The sequence below is a fragment of the Balaenoptera musculus genome, chromosome 10 (genome assembly GCF_009873245.2).
Source record: "Balaenoptera musculus isolate JJ_BM4_2016_0621 chromosome 10, mBalMus1.pri.v3, whole genome shotgun sequence".
NCBI classification, from domain to species: Eukaryota; Metazoa; Chordata; class Mammalia; order Artiodactyla; family Balaenopteridae; genus Balaenoptera; species Balaenoptera musculus.
In genome coordinates, this window is record NC_045794.1 from 104,241,246 (window position 1) to 104,263,552 (window position 22,307).

General features: G+C 54.0%; 1 protein-coding gene across 2 annotated transcripts; it reads left to right on the forward strand.

The window, feature by feature from the left end:
* The first annotated feature begins 1,152 nt into the window (after nucleotides 1–1,152).
* Nucleotides 1,153–22,240, forward strand: SELENOO (selenoprotein O). Of its 2 annotated transcripts, XM_036865149.1 has the most exons (9): nucleotides 1,153–2,450; nucleotides 13,711–13,914; nucleotides 14,851–15,031; nucleotides 16,213–16,343; nucleotides 16,763–17,043; nucleotides 20,268–20,406; nucleotides 21,237–21,422; nucleotides 21,511–21,667; nucleotides 21,761–22,240. In XM_036865149.1, exons 1-9 carry the CDS (start codon nucleotides 1,885–1,887, stop codon nucleotides 21,944–21,946), a joined length of 2,031 nt encoding a protein of 676 aa, XP_036721044.1. In that variant the 5' UTR covers nucleotides 1,153–1,884; the 3' UTR covers nucleotides 21,947–22,240. The 2 variants fall into 2 exon arrangements, with proteins under 2 accessions (XP_036721044.1, XP_036721045.1); XM_036865150.1 differs by lacking the exon at nucleotides 21,511–21,667 and having other exon boundaries at nucleotides 1,213–2,450; nucleotides 21,761–21,928.
* The last annotated feature ends 67 nt before the right edge of the window (nucleotides 22,241–22,307 follow it).

The following is a 22,307-nucleotide window of genomic DNA, read 5'->3' on the forward strand; positions in this document are numbered from 1 at the left end:
TTCTTTGCAGGGAGGGGCCAGGAAGGGGCCAAGCTCAGCTCCCATGCATCAGGGCCACGTGGACCCTGTGCTCCAGCGGCACCTGCAGGTACCGGCTGGGCCTAGGGAGGTCCAGGAGGCCATGCAGCCCAAGAGTGAGGCAGAGGCAAGGTTGCCAGGGCTGGGAGGGCCACTGACCCTCCCGCACTGACCTGCTGAACCTCTGGAACCCACCAGATGTTCCCTCTGCTGTGAGCCCAGGCAGGGCAGGCAGCAGGGCACAGAGCCCGGCACTCACAGGCCCTCAAACACCCAGTCCCACCAGATTCCAGAGTAGGGGTAGGACAGTGGGGTGAGGCGGCCAGGAGATGGGGCAGGAGGGCCTGGGCCTGGGGAAGAGGGGAGGCTCAGGTCAGGTCTCCCAGGTAGCTGGGAAGGAGGCTGGGAACAGGGGACCGCTCTGCCAGCAGGCCACGTGGGGAAGACCCCAGGTGGGTCCAGGTGGAAGGGAAGCCGTCAGGCTGCAGGCGGGGGCTCCAGGGCGCCGAGCACCTACCAGGCCCTCACCACGTTGTCCCCGTTGTCCGTGGGAACCCCCACCCCACACAGAAGGCAGTGTCATTGCTCATGGCAGGGAAGAGGACCCTGAGCTGGAGGGGGTGAGGGCTTCCCCGAGGTCACAGCGCCGGCAGGGGCAGAGCTGGTTCACACGAGGTCTGGGGCACCATGCTGGGACCCCAGCAGGAGGTTCCGAGGCGTCTCCCTGAAGTTGGTGTGGAATCGGGGCGGCGGGAACGGAACAGCCCCGGCCACGGGCGAGCTCGCGAGTTTGTCCGCGGTCTCGGGTGTGACTCTGGGTCCAGGCGGGCAGGGGCTTGGGAACCCCTGCAAGGACCACCCGCGCCACGCAGGCATCAGCGGGGTCCCCTGGGGGGCCCTCCACAAGGCTCTTCTGAACTGAACCCCTGAGTCATTCTGCAGCACTGACCCCAGCTACTCACCTGGGGGGCGGGCCCTTCAAGGCCAGGCTTGGCCCTCCCGGCCCTGTGCCCACCCCAGGCCTCCTGGGCATCTATGGGGGGTTTCTCTGGCGCTGTTCTGGGGGAACTGGTGCCCAGATCATCAAGGCTCCCGCCCTTCCAGAGCGTGGGTGAGGAGAAAGACACACAGGAAACAGGAAAATAAGGGAATGAGCTAATTTCAGAGAGAAGTGCAAGGCAAAACACAGGGTGACAGGAGGCAGGCAGGAGAGGTGGGCCTGGGATCCAGCCCGCGTGCGAGGAACCCTGCTTGGAGCGGGGAAAGGGCAGGAGCAAAGGCCCTGCACGAGGGAGTCACCGGGCTCCAGGCTGGCAGGCTCTCGGCTTTGGCTTCGCCCTGGGGCTCTTCCTGGCCCATAACTGTCCCCCGACTTTCGGCCAGATCTGGACAAAGGTCCTCTTTCCCTCCTGCCCTGTGCGCAGTGGGCAAAGGACAATCCAGGGCCAAACCTCAGCAAAGCGTGGGGCCGGGTCTGACCTTGGCTTCACCGCGGAGTTGGGAGGCACCCCGGAGGTCCCCTGGGCACGTCACTCGTCACGGCCACCGGCCCGGAGCGCTCAGCCCGGACTGGCCGGTGCCTCCGGGGCGGACCTCCAGGGACCTGCCGCTGTGGCGCAGGGCAGTCATTCCGGACGGCCCAGTCTCCGCCGCGCGATCCAGCCCTCAGCCGCAGCCCCGCGGACCGGGACCCGGGCGGGCCGGGACCTCGCAGTCCCCCAGGCGAGACCTGGAGCAGAAGCAGATAGATGGCGTGACCAATCAGAGCCAGGCTTTCGCGGGCGCGGCCCCCGGCAATTGGGCGGCGGAGCGTGGGGCGGGGCTTCCGGTCGGGGCAGAGGGACTTCCGCCGCCGCGGCGCCTCGGATGGCCGTGCTCCGGGTAGCGCTCGCGGCCTCGCTCGCGGTCGCCCGCACCCGGCCGCCCCTCGGCCGCCGCCCGCCTCCCGCGCCCTGCCCCGCGTCGGCCGGCGCCATGGAGCCTGAGCCCCGCTGGCTGGCGGGGCTGCGCTTCGACAACCGCGCCCTGCGCGCGCTGCCGGTGGAGACGCCGCCGCCTGGCCCAGAGGGCGCCCCGTCCGCGCCGCGGCCCGTGCCCGGCGCCTGCTTCAGCCGCGTGCGGCCCGCGCCCTTGCGGCAGCCGCGCGTCGTGGCGCTGTCGGAGCCCGCGCTGGCGCTGCTGGGCCTGGGCGCGCCGCCCGCTGACGCCGCCGCCCGCGAGGCGCGCGAGGCCGAGGCCGCGCTCTTTTTCAGCGGCAACGCGCTGCTGCCGGGCGCCGAGCCCGCCGCGCACTGCTATTGCGGCCACCAGTTCGGCCAGTTCGCCGGGCAGCTGGGCGACGGCGCCGCCATGTACCTGGGCGAGGTGTGCACGGCGGCCGGCGAGCGCTGGGAGCTGCAGCTCAAGGGCGCCGGCCCCACGCCCTTCTCCAGGTGTGTTTGCGCCTGTACCCGCGGAGCTGTCCTCCCCGGTGGGGCGGTTGGGGGTGAGATTAACTACGGAAAAGTGTGACGTGGGGACGTAGAACGTGGTGGGTAGCAGCGCCCGAGCCAAAGGCCCTGAGGCCAGGACAGGAGGCGAGGGAGCAGGTTCTGTGGCTCCTGGCCGCCTCGGAGCGCCCCTGCCCCGTCTGCCTGGAAGAGGGGGGAGGGGAGGGTCCTGCTGCCGCTCAGGTCAGGCCGAGCGTCTGATCACACAGCGCTGGCAGCTGCCCATGCTCTGTTCTCATAAACTATCCAGAGAGTTTGGAGTCAGTTCTACGTGCAGCACGCTCATGTTTACCGCGTGCCCAGCCCTTCTGCCTGCTCGGCGCACTCGGCTTCCGGCTTCCTCTGAATGCTGATCGGGCTGTCAGCTTCCCTCCCGCACACTTTGGCACTGCAGATGCCTACTGTGCAGCCGGTGCCCTGGACCGGGACAGATCCTCGGCCCAGTGGACCTTCTCCCAGGCCCGGGCTTCCAAGCACTTGGGGGCCAGCCATGTTCTGACCCCGCAGTGAGGTGGGGCTCATGGGCCAGGGCCGGGGTCCAGATGCCCACAGCCTGACCCAGCAGGGTGCCCTTCCCGCAGCTGTCAGGCCTCTCCTGTACACACGGTGCTGATAGTCTCTTCTGCTCCTTTTCACTAAAAAAGTTCATGTATTTAGCCCATATTTGTTAAGTGCTTATTGAATGGCTGAAAGAATCACACCTAACTTGGAGTTTTATGTTCCAAGAAATCCCGAGGGTGTGTCTCTGGTCTGGCCCCTCCCATGAGCTCTCCCCTCCCCTCCCTCCAGGGACTGAACCGGGCCCCCACCTCTAGCAGCTCCACCTCAGATCCTCAGGATAACTGGTCCTTCCTCATCCCCCAGTCTTCAAACCTTGGTGTCTCTGAAATGTCCTGAGTGCAGCCTGGCACCCGCCCCACCCGCCTGGAACAGCCTGCTCAGAGCTGTCTGCACTCGTGGCCGGCAGAAGCATTTCTTCTCCTTGGGGTCACGTGTAAATGTGTCTTGCCCTGGGGCCTGCACATTGTATGAGCATCTTTCAACTTTATGTGTTCATTTTAATCATTTGTTTTTGCCATTTATAAAAAACATTTTTGTGAGAGTAATCTGCTGTTGGAAGTTGCTTTTAATATTTGAAGACTTGAGCTGTAACTCAGTGTTTCCAGACCTGAAGTCCTTTAAAAGAAAGGGGCTGTTTGACCCTTACCAGATGTGCACCCACCCAGCACCCCCAGCATTTCCTGGGGTCCCCAGCCTCAACAAAGCTTGAGGCTAACATCTGAAGTGGTGTGAGTGGCTTAAGGCCAGCAGCTGCTCGAGTCCCCCGGCGTGGGTTTTGGGGGGTGCACAGGTGGCTTCTTGCTTCTGCCTCCCATGGGGGTTGGGATTTCAGGACGGCCTCTCCTGCCAGGTGCAGAAGAGCTTGTCCTCAGCGGGGTCCACCCCAGCAGTTTGGCTGGGAACAGACATGGGCGCCCAGGAGAAGGGACCGTTGTCACGTGTCCATGCGGCTCTCTGGGGGCAGGGCCACCCTGAGGCCCTGTACCCTTGCTGTGTAATCATTATTCAGTTCTGGTTTCTGCTTCGGGCACTTTGCCCCGGGCAAGGAGATAGGCAGCTTGTTTTCTGGATCATTTTTACCAGATCCACAATTAGCTTGGACTGTACTGGCTTCCTGCTAAACAGGCCGGGGGTGGGGGGGAGGCGGGGGGGGGCCGGTGTGGAGTGACATTTGAGGACGGATTACAGACTAGAAGGGGTGAGTGGAATGCAGCTGTGGACTGAGGGTCTTGTCAGCCAGAGGCAGGCACAGTCACCCTGCAGACAGCCCCGGGGTGACTGTCAGGCCGGGTTTCTAGAGGTGTCACTCACACCTGGAATGAGCCACACCCAGGCTCCCAGGTGAGGGTGAGGCAGGAGGCCTGCAGAGATCTTCACTGGCTCCCGGCCTCCCTGGCCCCACTCTCCAGGCCTAGGCCCCAGCACCCCAAACTCATACTGAGCCCGGCTCTGGCCTCTTCCCGGCAGAGGACGTGGGCAGATGTGCACCCTGGGCACCTTCACTCAGCCTCGGTGTCCTTCTGCAGATGAGACGGAAGTGAGCCCAGTGTCTTCCCACCAGTTTTTGTTCTTTCCTAGAGAATTTTCCAAACTGTTTCAGGTGCTCTCCTGCCTGGGAGAGTGCTGGGACGCTGCCATGCCCTGGGCCAGGCCAGGAAGCCAGGCCTGACCCTGAAGGGCAGAGATCCAAGCTCACGTTGTTGTTGCGTTTGTTTGCTGGGTGGGGGCTCTTGGAGGTCGGAGTGTCCAGCGCCCTTCATCTTACAGGGAGGGGCTGAGGACGTGGCTTATGCAGGCCAGCTGTCCTCGTGTGCTGCTACCACTTTCCTTTAATTTTAAAAAATAATAGTTTCCAGTCCAGCATGTAAGAAACCTTGGAAATCATCACTTCATTCTAACAAGTAAAAAGCTGAACAAACTGAAAAATCAACAAGTCTTCTTAGATCTGCAAGAAAAGTGAGGTCAGAGGGCAAATTGCTGCCCCGCCCCCCAAACTGGAGAGACTGACAGGCAAATACAAAGAATTATGAGTTACCAGAGCGGAAGTCTGCACAGATCCTTGCCCTGTAATTGGTGAATTGCTGGAGGCTCAGTGTGTACGAGTCAGTTGAAAATTTCGGGGCCCAGTCGTAAGCGAGCCCCGCACTCTGGTGAGTTGTACCTCCTGGAGCTCTGCTGTCTTCTCACAGTGAATATTGGTGGAAAATCCCTTTGTGCTTCTGGCAGGAGCGGGGAAAGGAGCTGTGTGGAGTACACCAGAGCACTCTGTTCTGAACAAGGCTGCCCTTGGGGGAAGCTGATTAACCAGAGCCTGACCTGCTGGGCTGTTATCAGAGCCCAGCAGACCTGGTGAAGGGAAATGCCCAGCTCCAGCGCCCTCTGGCGGAGAGGAGACTGAAAAGCACATATGGAAGCTCTCAGTCCAGAGGCACAGGGTCACTGAGAGTCTGAGGCCTCCACCTGACACCTATAACCCACCTCTACATCACTGAAGGCCTGCTTACAGTAGTTCCTTTTACCCCATACATCATGCCTGGCTATCAAGAAAAAATTACAAAACATACTAAAAGGCAGAAAACACAGTTGGAAGAGACAGGGCCAGCATCAGAACTAGCCTCAGACATGGCAGAGATGTTGGAATTGTCAGACCAACAAAATTCCAATTGTGTTGGAATTTAACACAATTATGATTACTATGCTCAGGGCTCTAATGGATAAAGTAGGCAGCATTCAAGAATAGATGGGCAGGACTTCCCTGGTGGTGCAGTAGTTAAGAATCTGCCTGCCAATGCGGGGGACACGGGTTCGAGCCCTGGTCTGGGAAGATCCCATGTGCCGCAGAGCGTCTAAACCAGTGCGCCACAACTACTGAACCTGTGCTCTAGAGCCCGCGAGGCACAACTACTGAGCCTGCATGCCACAACTACTGAGCCCGCGTACCTAAAGCCCATGCTCTGCAACAAAAGAAGCCACTGCAATGAGAAGCCTGCGCACCACAACGAAGAGTAGCCCCCGCTTGCCCCAACTAGAGAAAGCCCGCGCACAGCAACGAAGACCCAATGCAGCCAAAAATAAATAAATAAATAAATTTATTTGAAAAAAAATAAATAAAATGAGACTAGAGGAATTCCCTGGTGGTCCAGTGGTTAAGACTTAGGCCTTCACTGACAAGTGTCTGGATTTGGTCCCTGGTCGGGGTACTAAGGTCCCTCAAGCTGCTCGGCATGGCCAAAAAAATAAATAAATAAAACCTTTAAAAAAAAAAAAAAAAAAAGGAATAGATGGGCAGGCGGAGCAACTAAGCCCGTGCGCCACAACTACTGAGCCCATGCTCTAGAGCCCGCAAGCCACAACTGCTGAGCCCACGTGCCACAACTAACGAAGCCCTCACGCCTAGAGCCTGTGCTCCACAACGAGAAGCCACCGCAATGAGAAGCCCAGGCACCTCAACAAAGCCCGCACGAAGCAGCGAAGACCCAACACAGCCAAAAATTAAATAAATAAATAAATAAAAACAAAAAGAATAGATGGGCAGTGTAAGCAGAGAGATGGAAATTCTGAGAAAGATGAAAAGGAAATGCTAGAGATTTCTAGCAAAAACACTAACAAAAATGAAGAATGCCTCTGATGGACATGTTGCTAGACTGGACACAGATGAGGAAAGAATCTCTGAGCTTGAAGATATCTCAGGAGAAACTTTCAAAGATAAAAAGCAAAAAAAATAAAGACTGAAAAAAACCAAACACTCACCAAGAAGTGTAGGACAAGTGCAAAAGTAGTAACACATGTGTAATAGGAATACCAGGAGAGAAAGAGAGAAAGAAACAGAAGAAATATTTGAAGAAATGACTGAGAATTTCCCTGAATTAATGTTAGACACCAAACAGATCCAAGAAGCTCAGAGCACACCGAGCAGGATGAATGCCTCCCCCACCCCCACCAAAAGACAAAAACAAAACTACACCTAGGCTTATAATTTTCAAACTACAGAGAGGCAGAAATAAAGAAAAAAAAGTGAAAGCTAGAGGAAGGAAACACTTCACCTACAGAGGAGCAAAGATAAGAATTACATCTGACTTCTCAGAAGCCAGGCAAGCAAGAGGAAAGTGGAGTGAAGTATGTAAAGTGATAAGGAAAAAAAAACCCCACCCACCTAGAATTCCATACCCTGTGAAATTATCCTTCAAAAGTGAAGGAGAAATAAAGACTTCCTCAGACAAACGAAAATTGAGGGAAATTGTTAGCAGTTGACCTGTCTTGCCAGAAATGTTAAAAGATGTTCTTTATAGAGAATGAAAATGATGTAGGTCAGAAACTTGAATCCACATAAACAAAGGAAGAGCATAGGAGAAAGAAGTGAAAGTACAATAAAAACCTTTACTTTTCCTCATCTTAATTGATATAACAGGTAATAGCTTGTTTAAAATAATAGTAACGATGCATTTATGTATAAATGAAATTAATGACACCAGTCAAATAAGGGATGGAGGGAGGGATTAGGATTATTTTGTTATTATAAGGTACTCATACTACCCATGGAGCAGGATAGTGTTGCCTGAAAGTAGACTTGGATTAGTTGTAAGTGATATATTACAAACTCTAGGGCAACCTTTAAAAAAAAAAATTTTATTTATTTATTTATTTATTTATTTTATTTTTGGCTGCGTTGGGTCTTCGTTGCTCAGTGCAGGCTTTCTCTAGTTGTGGCGAGCGGGGGCTACTCTTCGTTGTGGTGAATGGGCTTCTCATTGCGGTGGCTTTTCTTGTTGCGGAGCATGGGCTCGAGGCAGCGGGCTTCAGTAGCTGTGGCACACGGGCTCAGTAGTTGTGGCTCACGGGCTCTAGAGCGCAGGCTCAGTAGTTGTGGCGCACGGGCTTAGTTCCTCCGCAGCATGTGGGATCATCCCAGACCAGGGCTCGAACCTGTGTCCCCTGCATTGGCAGGTGGATTCTTAACCACTGCACCACCAGGGAAGTCCTAGGGCAACCATTTTTTAAAGAGTAAAACAAAACAAAACAAAAAAGTGTAACTGATACGCTAGGCGAGAACTGATGAAAAAGAAATTGGAATCACAAAATGCTCAGTTAAAACCACAAAAGGCAGGAAAAGAGTGAAAGAGAAAACAAAGAGCAAGGCCAATAAATAAAAAAACAAGACCAAACTATATGTTGTCCATAAGAAATCCACTTTAAATATGAAGACACATGTAGACTAAAAGTAAATGGATGGGGCTTCCCTGGTGGCCCAGTGGTTAAGAATCCGCCTGCCAAAAAAAAAAAAAAAAAAAGAATCCGCCTGCCAATGCAGGGGACATGGGTTCGAGCCCTGGCCCAGGAAGATCCCACATGCCGTGGAGCAACTAAGCCCGTGCACCACAACTACTGAGCCTGAGCTTTAGAGCCTGCAAGCCACAAGTACTGAGCCCACGTGCCACAACTACTGAAGCCTGCACACCTAGAGCCCGTGCTCCACAACAAGAGAAGCCACGACAATGAGAAGCCTGCGCACCGCAACGAAGAGTAGCCCCCACTCCACAACAAAGAGTAGCCCCTGCTCACTGCAACTAGAGGAAGCCTGCACCCAGCAACGAAGACCCAACACATCCAAAAATAAATAAATTAATTAAAAAAAAAAAAAGTAAATGGATGGGGGATTTCCCTGGTGGCCTAGTGGTTAGGATTTGGCGCTTTCACTGCAGAGGCCTGGGTTCAATCCCTGGTTGGGGAACCATCCCACATGCTGCCAAAATACAAAAAAAAAAAAAAAGTAAATGGCTGGAGGAAAGCATAGCATGCTAACACTAGTTAGCAGGAGTAGCCATATTAATTCAGAAAGAGTGGACTTCAGAGTAAGGAAAGTCACTAGGGATAAGGAGGGGCATGACAAAATGATGAAGGGGTCAAGAAGGCAAAACAGTCCTTACTGTGTGTGTGCCAGATAGCAGCATCAGAGCACCGTGAGGCAGAAACTGACAGAAATTCAAAGGGGCACAGATGAATCCACGTCATTGTTGGAGACTCAACACCCCTCTATCAGAAATGGACAGAGCCAGCAGGCAGAAAATTGGTAAGGCCATCTTTGAACTCAGTTAACACCATCAATCAACTGGATATAAAGAACGTCTATAGCCTACTTCATCTAACAACAATGGGATACATATTCTTCTCAGGCCCACATGGAACATTTATCCAGAGAGACCACATTCTAGGCTATAAAACATACCTTAACAAATTTTTTAAAATAAAAATCATACAGTGTCTGTTCTCAGGCCACAATGGAATCAAACTAGAATTCAATAACAGATAACTGAAAATCCCAAAATACTTGGGAGATTATGCAACATACTTCTAAATAACACATGGTCAAAGACAAAATCTCGAGAAATTTTTAAGTATTTTGAACTAAATGAAAATGAGAACACCAAATGTATGGGGTACGGTGAAAACAGTGCTTTGAGGGAAATTTATAGCATTGAGTGCATATGTTAGTAAAGAAGAAAGATCTAAAACCAATCATTTAAGCTTCCACATTAGGGAGCTACAAAAAGAAGAGCAAATCAAATCCAAAGTAAGCAAAAGAAAAGAAATAATAAGAATTAGAGCAGAAGTCAATGAAATGGAAATAGGAAATCAGTGAAACCAAAAGCTTGTTCTTTGAAAAGATCAATAAAATCAATAAACCTCTAGCCAGACTAACTAAGAAGGAAAGTGAGGACACAATTACTAATACCAGAAATTAAAGAGGGGAAGTCATGCAGATCATATGGACATTAAAAGGATAGTAAAGTTACTCTGAACAATTCTATGCTCACAAATTTGACAACCTAGGTGAAATGGACCAATTCCTTGAAAGACACAATTTGCCAAAACTCACCAAAAAAAAAAAGACAATCTGAATAGGCCTATATATATTAAAGAAATTGAGTCAACAATTAATAACCTTCCAAAACAGAAAGCACCAGGCCCAGATGGACTCACCAGTGAATTCTACCAAACATTTAAGGATGAAATTATTCCACTCTTTTTCAGAGAATGGAAGCAGAGGAAATACTTCCTAACTCATTCTATGAGGCTAGCATTACCCTAATACCAAATCCAGACAAAGACAATACAAGAAAAGAAAACTACACACCAAAACCCCTCATGAACATAGATAAAGAAATCTTCAACAAAATATTAGCAAATCAAATCCAACAATGTTTGAAAAGAATTATACATCACCACCAAATGGGATTTATTCCAGGTATGCAAGGCTGGTTCAGTATTCAAAAATTAATTAATGTGATCCATCAGATCAACAGGCTAAAGAAGAAAACTCGCATCATCACATCAATTGAAGCAGAAAAGGCATTTGACAAAACCCAAGACCTATTCATGATAAAAACTCAGTAAATTAGCAATAGAGAGGAACTTCCTCAACTTGATAGAGTATCTACAGAAAACCTATAGCTAAATCTACTTAATCATGAGAACCTCAAAGCTTTCCCACTAAGATTAGAAACAAGACAAAGATGTTCCCTCTTACTATTGCTTTTCAACATCCCTGGAGGTCCTAGCTAATGTAACAAGAGAAGAAAATCGAAGGCATACAGATTGAGATGGAAGAAATAAAAATTGTCTTTGTTTGCAGATGAACATCTATGTAGAAAATCTCAAAGAACTGACCAAAAAATGAGCTCATAAGCAGTTATAGCAAGGTTGCAGGATACAGAGTTACTACATAGGTCAATCACTTTAGTATATCCCAGCAGTGAACAAGTGGAATTTGAAATTAAAAACAATACTGTTTACATTAGCAATCCTAAAAATTAGATTCACACCTAAGTGTGAACTCACAAACAAAATATAAGATGTCTACTAGGAAAACTACAAAACTGATCAAAGATATCAAAGAAGAACTAAATCAATGTAAAGATATTCCACGTTCATGGCTAGGAAGACTCAATATTGTCAAGATATTGGTTCTTCCCAACTCAATCTGTAGATTCAGTGCAATCCCAATCAAAGTCTCAGCAAGTTATTCTGTAGATATTGACAAACTGATCCTAAAATTTATATCGAGAGGCGAAAGACCCAGTATAGCCCTCACAATACTGGGGGAGAAGAACAAAGTCAGAGGACTGGCACTACCCCACTTTAAGACTTACCATAAAGCTTTGGCAATCAAGAGAGTGTGGTTTTGCAACTACTGAAGCCCGCGTGCCTAGAGCCCGTGCTCCGCAACGAGAAGCCACCATGATGAGAAGCCCGCGCACGACATCCAAGAGTAGCCCCTGCTTCCTTCTGCTTCTGGCGCTCGCTGCAACTAGAGAGAAAGCCCATGCGAAGCAACGAAGACCCAATGCAGCCAAAAATAAATAAATTAAAAAAAAAAAAAGAGTGGTTTTGGCCAAAGAATAGATAGGTCAATGGAACAGAACAAAGAGCCCAGAAATAGACCTGCATAGATGTGGATCTTTGACAAAGGAGCAAAGGCAATCCAATGGAGCAATGATAGTATTTTCAACAGATTGTACTGGAACAACTGGATATCAACAAACAAACAAACAAAAATCTAGACACAGACCTGACACCCTTCACAAAAATTAACTCAAAATGGATCACAGGGCTTCCCCGGTAGTGCAGTGGTTGAGAATCTGCCTGCCAATGCAGGGGACACGGGTTCGAGCCCTGGTCTGGGAAGATCCCACGTGCCGTGGAGCAGCTGGGCCCGTGAGCCACAATTACTGAGCCTGCGCGTCTGGAGCCCGTGCTCCGCAACAAGAGAGGCTGCGATAGTGAGAGGCCCGCGCACCGCCATGAAGAGTGGCCCCCGCTTGCTGCAACTAGAGAAAGCCCTCGCACAGAAATGAAGACCCAACACAGCCATAAATAAATAAATAAAAACAAAACAAAAAAAAATGGATCACAGACCTAAACAAAATGCAAAACTGTAAAACTCCTAGAAGATAAAATAGAAAATCTGGATGACCTTGGGTATAGAAATGACTTTTTAGGTACCATACCAAAGACAGGATCCATGAAGAAATAATTGATAGGCTGTACTTCATTGAAGTTAAAACTTTGGTGAAGGACAGTGTCAGGAGAAATGAGAAGACAAGCCACAGAGTGGGAGAAAATCTCTGCAAAAGACACATCTGATAAAGGACTGTTATCCAAAATATACAAAGAATTCTTAAAACTCAACAATAAGAAAACAAACTGATTTTAAAATGGGGCAAAGACCTTGTTAGACACCTCCCCAAAGAAGATACAGAGATGACATATAAGCACTTTAAAAGATGTTTCACATCATGTGTCATCAGGAAAATGCAAATTAACAAGGAGACGCCATTACACACCTAGGAGGATGGCCAAATTCCCGAACACTGACAGCACAAAATGCTGGCGAGGATGTAGAGCAACAGGAGCTCCCATTCACGGCTGCTGGGAATGCAGGACGGTGCATCCACTTGGGAAGACAGTGTGGTGGTTTCTTACCAAACTAAACATACTCTCACCATATGACCCAAGAATCATGCTCCTCAGCATTTACCCAAAGCAGTTGAGAACACGTCCACACGAAAACCCTGTATATGGATGTTCACAGCAACTTTATTCATAATTGTCAAAACTTGGAAGCTGCCAAGATGTCCTTCAAGGTGAATAGATAAACAAACCGTGGCCCATCCAGACAATGGGATATTATTCAGCAAAAGAATAGAAAGAAAAAAAAAATGAAATGACCCATCAAGCCATGAAAAGACATGGAAGAAACTTAGATGCATATCAGTAAGTGAAGGAAGTGAATCTGAAAGGTCTCACAGTATGATTCCAACTCTATATAACATTCTGGAAAAGGCAAAACTATGGAGACAGTAAAAGACCAGGGGTTGGGAGGGGACAGATGACCAGGTGGAGCCCAGAGGGTTTTCCGGGCCGTGAAAAGTGTTCTGTATGACACTGTAATGGTGGATCTCTGTCAGACCCACAGAGTGGACAACACTGAAAGTGCACCCTGATGCGGACAGTGGACTCTGGGTGATGACGACGTGCCGGCATGGCTTCATCGAGTGTGACAAATGTCTCCCCTGGCGGGGATGCTGATCCTGGGGGAGGCTGTGTGTGTGTGGTGGCGGGGTATATGAGAGATCTCTCTGGCTGCTGATCAGTGCTGCTGTGAGCCTACAACTGCCTAGGAAAATAAAGTCTATTTAAAAGAATAGTAATAATGAAGGTTTAGCACAAGAGGAAAACATCCACGTCATTCAGAGCTGCCCGAGGGAGACGGGGGTCCTCCCCCCGCTGCAGATGATGCTCTGTGTCTGTGCTGTTGTAAAAGGATTTTCACAAAGTAAATTCATAAAAACAGAATTGCGGAGTTGCGAGCGTGTGTGTGACCCTGGGAGTAGCCTTCCCTGACCTCTGTATGGACTCGGCCTCCTGCCGCGGGCCAGGCACCCTGTGCTGCAGTTCCAGACCTGGAGGAGGTTAGGGGCTTAGCACCTGAGATTGTCCAAAACACTCTTTTTACAGTGATGTCAGAGCTGCTCGTGGGTTGTTTTTAAAAAGCCATTAGGAGGCTTTCTTCCAGTCCCTTCCGTCTGTGACCACACCTTGGTGTTGAGTGGAGCCCGGCAGTGACCTCTGTGCTTGACCTCAGACAGGCCGACGGTCGCAAGGTACTGCGCTCGAGCATCCGTGAGTTCCTGTGCAGCGAGGCCATGTTCCACCTGGGCATCCCCACCACGCGGGCCGGCGCCTGCGTCACGTCCCAGTCCTCCGTCGAGCGGGACGTGTTCTACGACGGCAACCCCAGGCACGAGCAGTGCGCGGTCGTGCTGCGCGTGGCCCCCACGTTCCTCAGGTAATGCCCGTCCTCGTGCTCCCGTGTTGCCCCGGTGGCCAGAGTGCAGCTGCCCGGCCAGGGTGCAGGGCCTGGGGCGGCGTGTCCAGAGCTGTGGACCTGGAGTTTATGACCAGGAGCTACGTAAGATGCACCAAGAAAACGGCCTCACTGTGCTGCTGGACTAGCGGCCGTGACGCCCGGTGTGCCTGCTTCCTCTGGCCCCTGTTCACTGACTGGAGGCCTCCTGGCTGCTGTCTCCAGCGGGGCCTGTTAGTCCTCGACGTCACCACGCTGTCTGGCGTCGGGTGCTCGGTACCGACCACCTGAACCCATAGTCGCCAGGAGGTGGCTGTGGCGGTCTGGCGGGGTCAGGTGACCCCAGCCGACCCTGTGTGTCAGCTGTCACCAGCTTTCCCTTTGTCCTCCGGGGGTGGAGGTGTCGGGGCAGGTGTTGGCCTCGTCCTGGGAGACCCGGGGCCTCTGGGCACAGCTGCACTAGTGGCGTTTGGACCAGGTCCTCTTTGCTGCGAGCTGATCTGTGTCTCATAGGGTGTCAGGCAGCGTTCCTGGCCTCCACCCACGAGCTGCTGGTAGTAACCCCCATCGTGACAACCAAAAATGCCTCCGGACGTTGCCCCGCCCCCTGGGGCATATAACTGCCCCACTGCTGACCCTGCGGGTCACCCCACTACAGGACGCCGGTGACGGGCGCATCCCTCGGTTGGGAGGCCGGACACAGAACCCCTCTCGTCCCTGCAGGGCAGCCGTGGCAGTCCCGGCCCCACGCACCCCGGGAAGTGCCCTGTGTCTGCCTGAGTCACTGAACGACCAGCTACGTTTGGTGGTTTGTCCCCCCCGCCCGGCCACGAGGGCTAGCAGCACCCTCCCTCCTTCCTTACTCGTGAGGGGGAGGCGTCACGTTTAACCTGTTGTCAACGCGGGTCTTCCCTCCAGGTTCGGATCCTTTGAGATCTTCAAGTCCTCGGACGAGCACACGGGGCGCGCAGGCCCCAGCGTGGGGAGGAACGACATCCGAGTGCAGATGCTTGACTATGTCATCAGCACTTTCTACCCTGAGATCCAGGCCACTCACGCCAGCGACAGCGTGCAGAGGCACGCCGCCTTCTTCCGGGAGGTCGGTGGGAGCTGCCCGCCCGTGGGCGGACGCTGGGTGCCCGGCCCTCTTGAGTCACCACCCACTGGCTTGGCCCAGGGGCAACTTCTCAGATACCGTTGAGGGTCGGGGTCCTGGGACAGACCCCCGGGTCACTATTTGAGCGGCATCGAGGGGCCACGCAGAGAGCTTGGGAGGGAATCAGGGCTGGTGGGTGCTGGGCCTCCCGCGTGGGGCGTGTGTTCACGGTGGCCCCAAACACACACCCCTTGGCCTCTCCATCTCCCCCAGAACTCTCAGGCGGCGTCCCACACAACAGTCAAAGTTGTGGGAGGTGGTGCAGCCTCAGCCAGGGAAACAGGCGGCAGGGTGAGGGCTCTGCCTGAGGGCCGGAGGCCCGCGGCCAGCGCTCTGCACCAGAAGTGGGCACTGTCCTGCACCTGTCGCTCCCTGGACCCCACTTCAGCCACACTGTTGCTTCCCGTCTGTCACGTGGGTGATGCCAGGGGAGTCTTGGGGCTCAGCTCACACCCGAAGTGGGCGGCCCGGGCTCCCCGCTCTGAACCTGGGTCTCTTGGTCAGTGAAGTGGAGAGGGTGGTGCCACCCAACTCCAGGAGCGTCCGCAGCCTCAGGAGGCGTGGTGCGTGTGGACCCGTCTGTGGGCTGCTGGGGGCCCCCAGGTGCAGCCCTGCATCTTGCAGGGCTCCTGCTCCCCGGCCGGGGGGCAGGGGGCGGCGGGTCTGGCAGCCGGACTCTGGGCTGGGCAGCTGGGCCGTTTGAGCCTCACTCCCTGCAGCCCAGGGCGAGGCGGGGCCCTGGGCACAGCGTCTGGACCTGGGCAGTTTTCGCCTGAGAACGTGGTAACTTCCTTGTTTCCACGTAGTCATCCTACGGGGCGTGAGTCATGGGAATGTCCAGGTTCCCTGATTTTTCTGGTTTGGATAAAAGCCAAAAAACAGTGAAAAAGAGGTAGACGGTGTACGTGAGGAGCAGAGCCACTCGTATCAACTCATCCAAAATACTCTTTCCTTCTTAACTGTCCTCGGATGTTCTCCCCACGGCTCAGCGTCAGCTGGCGGGACAGGACGCTGGGTCGGGCCCCTTGGGAGTCACCACAGAGCGAGACCGGCTCAGCGGGCACAGCTGGTTGGGGGGGGCGCGGAGGGGAGCAGCCGGCAGCCGTCCTGTGGCACTGTTGCAGGTGACACGGCGCACGGCCCAGCTGGTGGCTGAGTGGCAGTGCGTGGGCTTCTGCCACGGCGTGCTCAACACGGACAACATGAGTATCGTGGGGCTCACCATCGACTACGGGCCCTTCGGCTTCCTGGACAGGTGGGCATCCCGCCGCCTGCCCGGGGCCCCTGGCGGGGAGGCACGTGACCGTGCGGGCATCTCAAGGCCACGGGAAGGACCTGCAGGCCTGTGTGGCTGCTCTTGTTAATGTTTTGTTGGGTGTTTAATTCTCAGCAAGGCCTGGTCAGCCGGCCGTCCCCAGAGCAGGGACCCCTGGAGGGTTCTGAGCGCAGAAGCACTTTGAACAGCGCCCCCTCGGCTCCCAGGTGGAGAGTGGGCTGAAGGGCCGGGGGCGGGAGCCAGGCGGGGAGCGGCGAGGGGGCCACGCTGGAGCGCGGCCTCCCTGCTCTAGAGGCTGCAGGGCCCCGTGGGACGGGCAGGGGAGTGGCAGCCACCCGGGCCTGCACTGTTGCTCGGCGGGTCCCCTCAGGCAGCTCCCGGCTCTCCCCACACGGCAGGTACGACCCCGACCACGTGTGCAATGCCTCCGACACCGCCGGGCGCTACTCGTACAGCAGGCAGCCCGAGGTGTGCAAGTGGAACCTGCAGAAGCTGGCCGAGGCCCTGGACCCCGCGCTGCCCCTCGAGCTGGCCGAGGCCATCCTGGCGGAGGAGTTCGACGCCGAGTTCCGCAGGCACTACTTGCAGAAGATGCGCTGGAAGCTGGGCCTCGTGCGGGCTGAGCGGGAGGAGGACAGCGCCCTGGTGGCCGGGCTCCTGGAGACCATGCACCTGACTGGTGAGTGTGGGTGGGGTGCACGCGCCACGTCGTGCTGAAACAGAACGTGAAACCGACCTGTGACCACGTCTCAGTGGCTTTAAGCACATTCACCTTGTCTCGCAACCACCACGGCCAGCGTCTCCAGAACTTTCTCGTCTTCCCAGACGGACATCTGCACCCGCGAAGCACTAGCCCCCTGGCCCCTCGCCCCGCCCTGGTAACCTCACGCCTGCTTTCCAAGAACTCGCCGCCTCCAGGGACCGCAGGCAAGGGGTTCACGCGGCTCTTTTTCTAGCTCACCCCACTCAGCATGACGTCCTCCACGGCGGTCATCCCTGTTGTCTGCGTGTCAGGATTTTAAGGCCGAATAGTCTGTGCGGATGGCCTGCCTTTTGCTCGTCCATTGTCTGTTGGACACTTGGGCTGTTCCACCCCGTGGCCACCATGCATAACGCTGCTGTGGACACAGACGTACCGTGTCTTTGCGTTCCTGTTTCCCATCCTCTCCAGGGTGCCGTTGTGGGGTGTGCCTGGGGCTTCCTGGCTGCTCTGGCTAGGACGCCTGGTGCCGCTCAACAGAAGTGGCCGACCAGGCGTCACTTACTGTTCCTGCTCTTGGGGAAAAGCTCTGTCTCTCACACGAGTGTGATGTGAGCTGTTGGCCTGTGCACATGTGGCTTTTCTCAAGTAGAGGATGTTTCCTTCTGTCCCTCATTGGGTGTTTTCACACTGTGCCTCAGTTGAGGTGATCGCCAGGTTTTACTTCTTCATCTGTATCCTGCTGCCTCTCACGGTGTAGAAGCTGGAGGTCCAGGATCAGGGTGCCGCCTTCTGGCTGTGTCCTCACACGGCAGAGTAGGGAGCAGGGGCATGAAGCACACTGTGAGGGCTCCACCCTCGTGGCCTACCTCCCAAAGGCCCCAGCTCCAAATACCATCACCCTGCAGAGTTGGGTTTCCATATGTGGATTCGGGCAGGGGACACACAGACCCCTTGCATTCTGGGGATAAACCCTACTTGCTCCTTCTAATGTTTTGCTGAGGTTTCTTTTACATCTGTTTTTACAAGGGATACTGGTCTGTGGTTTTCTTTTCTTGTGGTATCTTTGTTTGGCTTTGGTATTGAGGCAGTGCTGATCTCATGAATGAGTTAGGAAGTGTTCCCTCCTATTTTTCAGAAGAGTCTGAGAAAGATTGGTGTTAATTTTTCTTTAAATGTTTGGTGAAATTCACCAGTGAAGCCTTCTGGTCCTAACATTTCCTGTGTTAGGAAGTTTCCAGTCTCCTTACTTGCTATGGGACTATTTAGATTTTCTATTTCTTCTTGAGTCAGGTTTGGTAATTTATGTGTTTCTGGGAATTCGTCTATGTCATCTATGTTATCTAAATTATTATTCATAGTGTTTTCTTAGTCTTTTATTTCTGTACAGTCTGCAGTGAGGTCCCCACTTTTATTTCCTTTAGTTACTTGTGTCTTTTTTTGTTAGTGTAGCTAAAATTTTGTCAGTGTTACTGACCTTTTCAAAGAACCAACTTTGGTTTCATTGATTTTCTCTTGTTTTTGTTCTCTATTTCATTTATCTCTGTTCTAATCTCATTTCCTTCCTTTATGCTAACTTTGGTCTTATTTAGTTCTTTTTCTACTTGTTTAGATGTAAGATTAGATTATTGATTTAAAATCGTTTTTTACTGAGAACTGGCGTATAGCATTATATAAGTCTCAGGTGTGTGACATGGTGATTTGCTGTATGTATATAACGTGAAATGATCACCACACAGTGACAAATTTATTTTTTTCTGGTGATGAGAGCTGCACTTTTAGCGCAGGCATTTACAGCTATAAACTTCCCTCTGAGTACTGCTGCTTTTGGTTCATACCTCTAAGTATTTTTCTAATTTCCCTTGTGATTTCTTTTTAGAACCAGTAGTTAATTTTCACATTACTTGTGAATTTTCCAGTTGTCCTTCCATTTGTGACTTCATGCCATCGTGGTTGCAGAAGACACCAGTCTTTTCAGTGTATTAAGACTGGTTTTATGGCCCAACACGTGGTCTGTCCTGGAGAACGTGCACCTGAGAGCTTGGGTGGAGTGTTGTGTCTGTTGTTCACGTTGTTTCCTTGTTGACCTTCTGTCCAGGTATTGGGTGCTGACGTCCCAACTCTTACAGAACTGCTCGAGTCCACCCTTCAGGTTTTTTTGTTTGTTTTTAAATTGGAGTATAGTTGATCTGAAATGTGTTCACCCTTCAGTTTTGAGTCTTTGTGTATTGGGGGCTCTTGTTTGGTGCAAGTCTGTAATTGTTACATCTTCTTGCTGAACTGACTCATCAATATATGATGCGCCTCTTTGTCAAGTTCTTACATAGTCTGTTTTTCTGACGTCAGCGTAGCCACCCCAGCTCTCTTTAGGTTACTGTCAGTATGCAAATCATGGGATATTTTTTCCATCCTTTCGCTTTTGACTTACGAGTCTACAGCAAGTTATCTTACTGTAGTTGCTGGATCATGGTTTTTTTATCCATTCTGTCAGTCTCTGCTCTTTGAATGGAGACTTTAATCCATTTACTTTTTTTTTTTTTTTTTGGCTTGTGGGGTCTTAGTTCCCCAACCAGGAATTGAACCCGTGCCCTCAGCAGTGAAGGCACAGAGTCCTAACCACTGGATCAGGGAATTCCCTAATCCATTTACTTTTAAAGTAATTACTGATAAGGGAGGACTTAGGCTGTTTTGCTCTTTGTGTTCTGTCTTACACCATTTTTGTCCTTTATTTTCTCTGTTACTGCTCTCGTGCTCAGGTGATCTTTTGCAGTATACCGTTCTGGTTTCCTTCTCATTTTCCCTTGTGTCTGTTTTTTGGATGTTTCCTTGGGGGTTTTGGTGACAGTGTTTCAGCAAATCAGGCTGAGGCCCTCACAGTGTCTGTCATGGCTCACGTCCTGTGCCATCTCGACCCCGCAGCTCCTGAAGCAGACGGTGCTAACTGCCGTGACAGTGATGAGGGCCAGGGCCCGGCCTCGGTGCCTTTACTGTATTTACCCATTTTACAGATGAAGAAACCAGGCCTGGAGGCCTTGAGAGATTGAGTGACTCGTCAGGTTCAGAGTGGGGACCGAGCTGAGAGGACTGAGGGGAGGGCTCAGGAGTCCCCGGCCTGAGGCTGAGCAGGGTGCCGCACACGTGGTGGATGAACACGTACGGTCCTCTGGTGACGGGACGGCACCCTGAGCAGCTGCGTGTTACAGGTGCTGACTTCACAAACTCCTTCTACCTGCTGAGCTCCTTCCCAGCCGAGGACCTGGACGAGTTCCTGGCCACGCTGACTGCACAGTGTGCCTCCCTGGAGGAGCTGAGGCGCGCCTTCCGACCCCAGATGGATCCCCGGTGGGTACTTGGGTCTTGCTTCCCTAGCATTTGTTTCCAGGAAGGGAGGAACATTTAGAATGAAGCCTTTGGGGGGACGCTGGAGACGGCACACCCAGGCGGCCGCTCCACTCCCAGGAGTGGGATGGTCAGACCCTGGCTTTGTGGCACTGAGGCCCGCTGGCCAGAGGAAAGGATGGAGGTGCTGACACTGGAATGGGGAGGCCAGGCGGCACAGACTGGGGCATGGTGGTCTCTGCTCCGGGGAGGCTCCCCAGGAAGAGCCTGGGTGTGGGCCCACAGTCTCCAGCCAGACCGCGCTTTCTGCACCATCGTGTCATGTCCTGAGGGTGCAGCCCACGCTCAAAACCCATCACCAACGTGTCCCGTCCCGTGCCAGACAGGACTCTAGTGCAGCAGTGTGGGGAGGGGCTGAAGCTGGCAGGACGTGCTGAGCATGGAGCCAGGGTAACTGGGGAAGGGGGTGTCAGGGGCTGCCCTGCCCCCAGGTGCCCCCAGAGGTGGAGAAGCGTCCAGCCCTGTGATCACCGTGGGAGGAGCTGACAGCAGTGAACCTCTCCCAGAGGGACTGGGTCCTGGGTCGGTTGTCAGTGGGTGGCCGCCAGCCGGGAGCCAGGGCTGGCCCAGGTCAGCCTGCGGTGTCCGTGTGCCCCGTCACGTGCGGGGTTTGCGGTAGAACAAGGGCAGACGGCTGGTAACGGTCCCACGTCTGCTTCGTCCGTTGGACCCGGGCTCACCCCTGGTGGGGGGTGGGGCTGGGGACAGGGGAGCGGCAGGGCGGCGGTGGGGACCACGTGGCCTGGGGCCCCTCACGCGCCCGCTCCACGCAGGCAGCTGTCCATGATGCTCATGCTGGCGCAGTCGAACCCACAGCTTCTGGCGCTCATCGGCACGCGGGCAAGCCTGGCGCGGGAGCTGGAGCGCGTGGAGCGGCTGTCGCGGCTGGAGCAGCTGAGCCCGGCCGAGCTGCACGGCAGGAACAGGAGCCGCTGGGCCGAGTGGCTCCTGGAGTACAGGTGGGCCCCCTCCCCACGCCCCCCGCGGGGACCCCAGGGCAGCGGGGTGGGGCGGCTCTGCTGACGCTCGGCTCGGGTGTGACTCCAGAGCCCGGCTGGAGAAGGATCAGGAGGCCGCCGGCGACACCGCTGCCTGGCAGGCCGAGCGCGTGCGCGTCATGCACGCGAACAACCCCAAGTACGTCCTGAGGAACTACATCGCGCAGGGCGCCATCGAGGCTGCCGAGAGCGGAGACTTCTCAGAGGCAAGCGGCCCGCCCGGCCCTCCCCTGCTGGTCCCCTCCCGCTGCGGGCGAGGCCGGCCCCCGACAAACACCGCACCCTCTGCTCTCCTCCAGGTGCGGCGGGTGCTGAAGCTGCTGGAGACCCCTTACCGCAAGGAGGGGGGGGCCGCCGAGGCCCGCGAGGCCGCCGAGCCCGAGGAGGCCAGTGGGGAGGCCGGCGGGGCAGCCGGCCGGCGGCACTCGTACAGCAGCAAGCCCCCGCTCTGGGCGGCGGAGCTGTGTGTGACGTGATCGTCGTAAGCGCCTTGGAGGCCTCCACGCAGGAGCCCCGAGGCCCAAGCCCTTGAGTGAGTCCACGAGGCGGCGCCCACCCCGCCCGTCTCTCCATGACGGCAGAGACGTCCAGTCAGGACCTGACCCGTCTCTGTCCGATGCCGACTCGGCAGCACCGCCCAGCCCCAGGCTCTTCTCCCAGCAACAGGCTGCTTTGCGCCAGGACGGCTCAGCAGAGGGGACCGGCGGACACGCGCGGCCCCCGCCCACCTCGCCAGCCTGGCGGGGCACGCAGCTCCTAAATAAACTGGCAGCTCCCTCGGTCGCCTCCGTGTGTTCGTTCTGCCCCCGCCCCGGCCCCGCCCCCACCCGGTAGAGAGAGGCACGA

Excerpts from the sequence above, each read along its gene's own strand:
- SELENOO (XM_036865150.1), top strand. The coding sequence starts at position 1,885 with ATGGCCGTGCTCCGGGTAGCGCTCGCGGCCTCGCTCGCGGTCGCCCGC. Across the intron at positions 16,344-16,762 it reads CCCTTCGGCTTCCTGGACAG|GTACGACCCCGACCACGTGT; the intron begins GTGGGCATCCCG and ends CCCACACGGCAG. Across the intron at positions 17,044-20,267 it reads GGAGACCATGCACCTGACTG|GTGCTGACTTCACAAACTCC; the intron begins GTGAGTGTGGGT and ends TGCGTGTTACAG.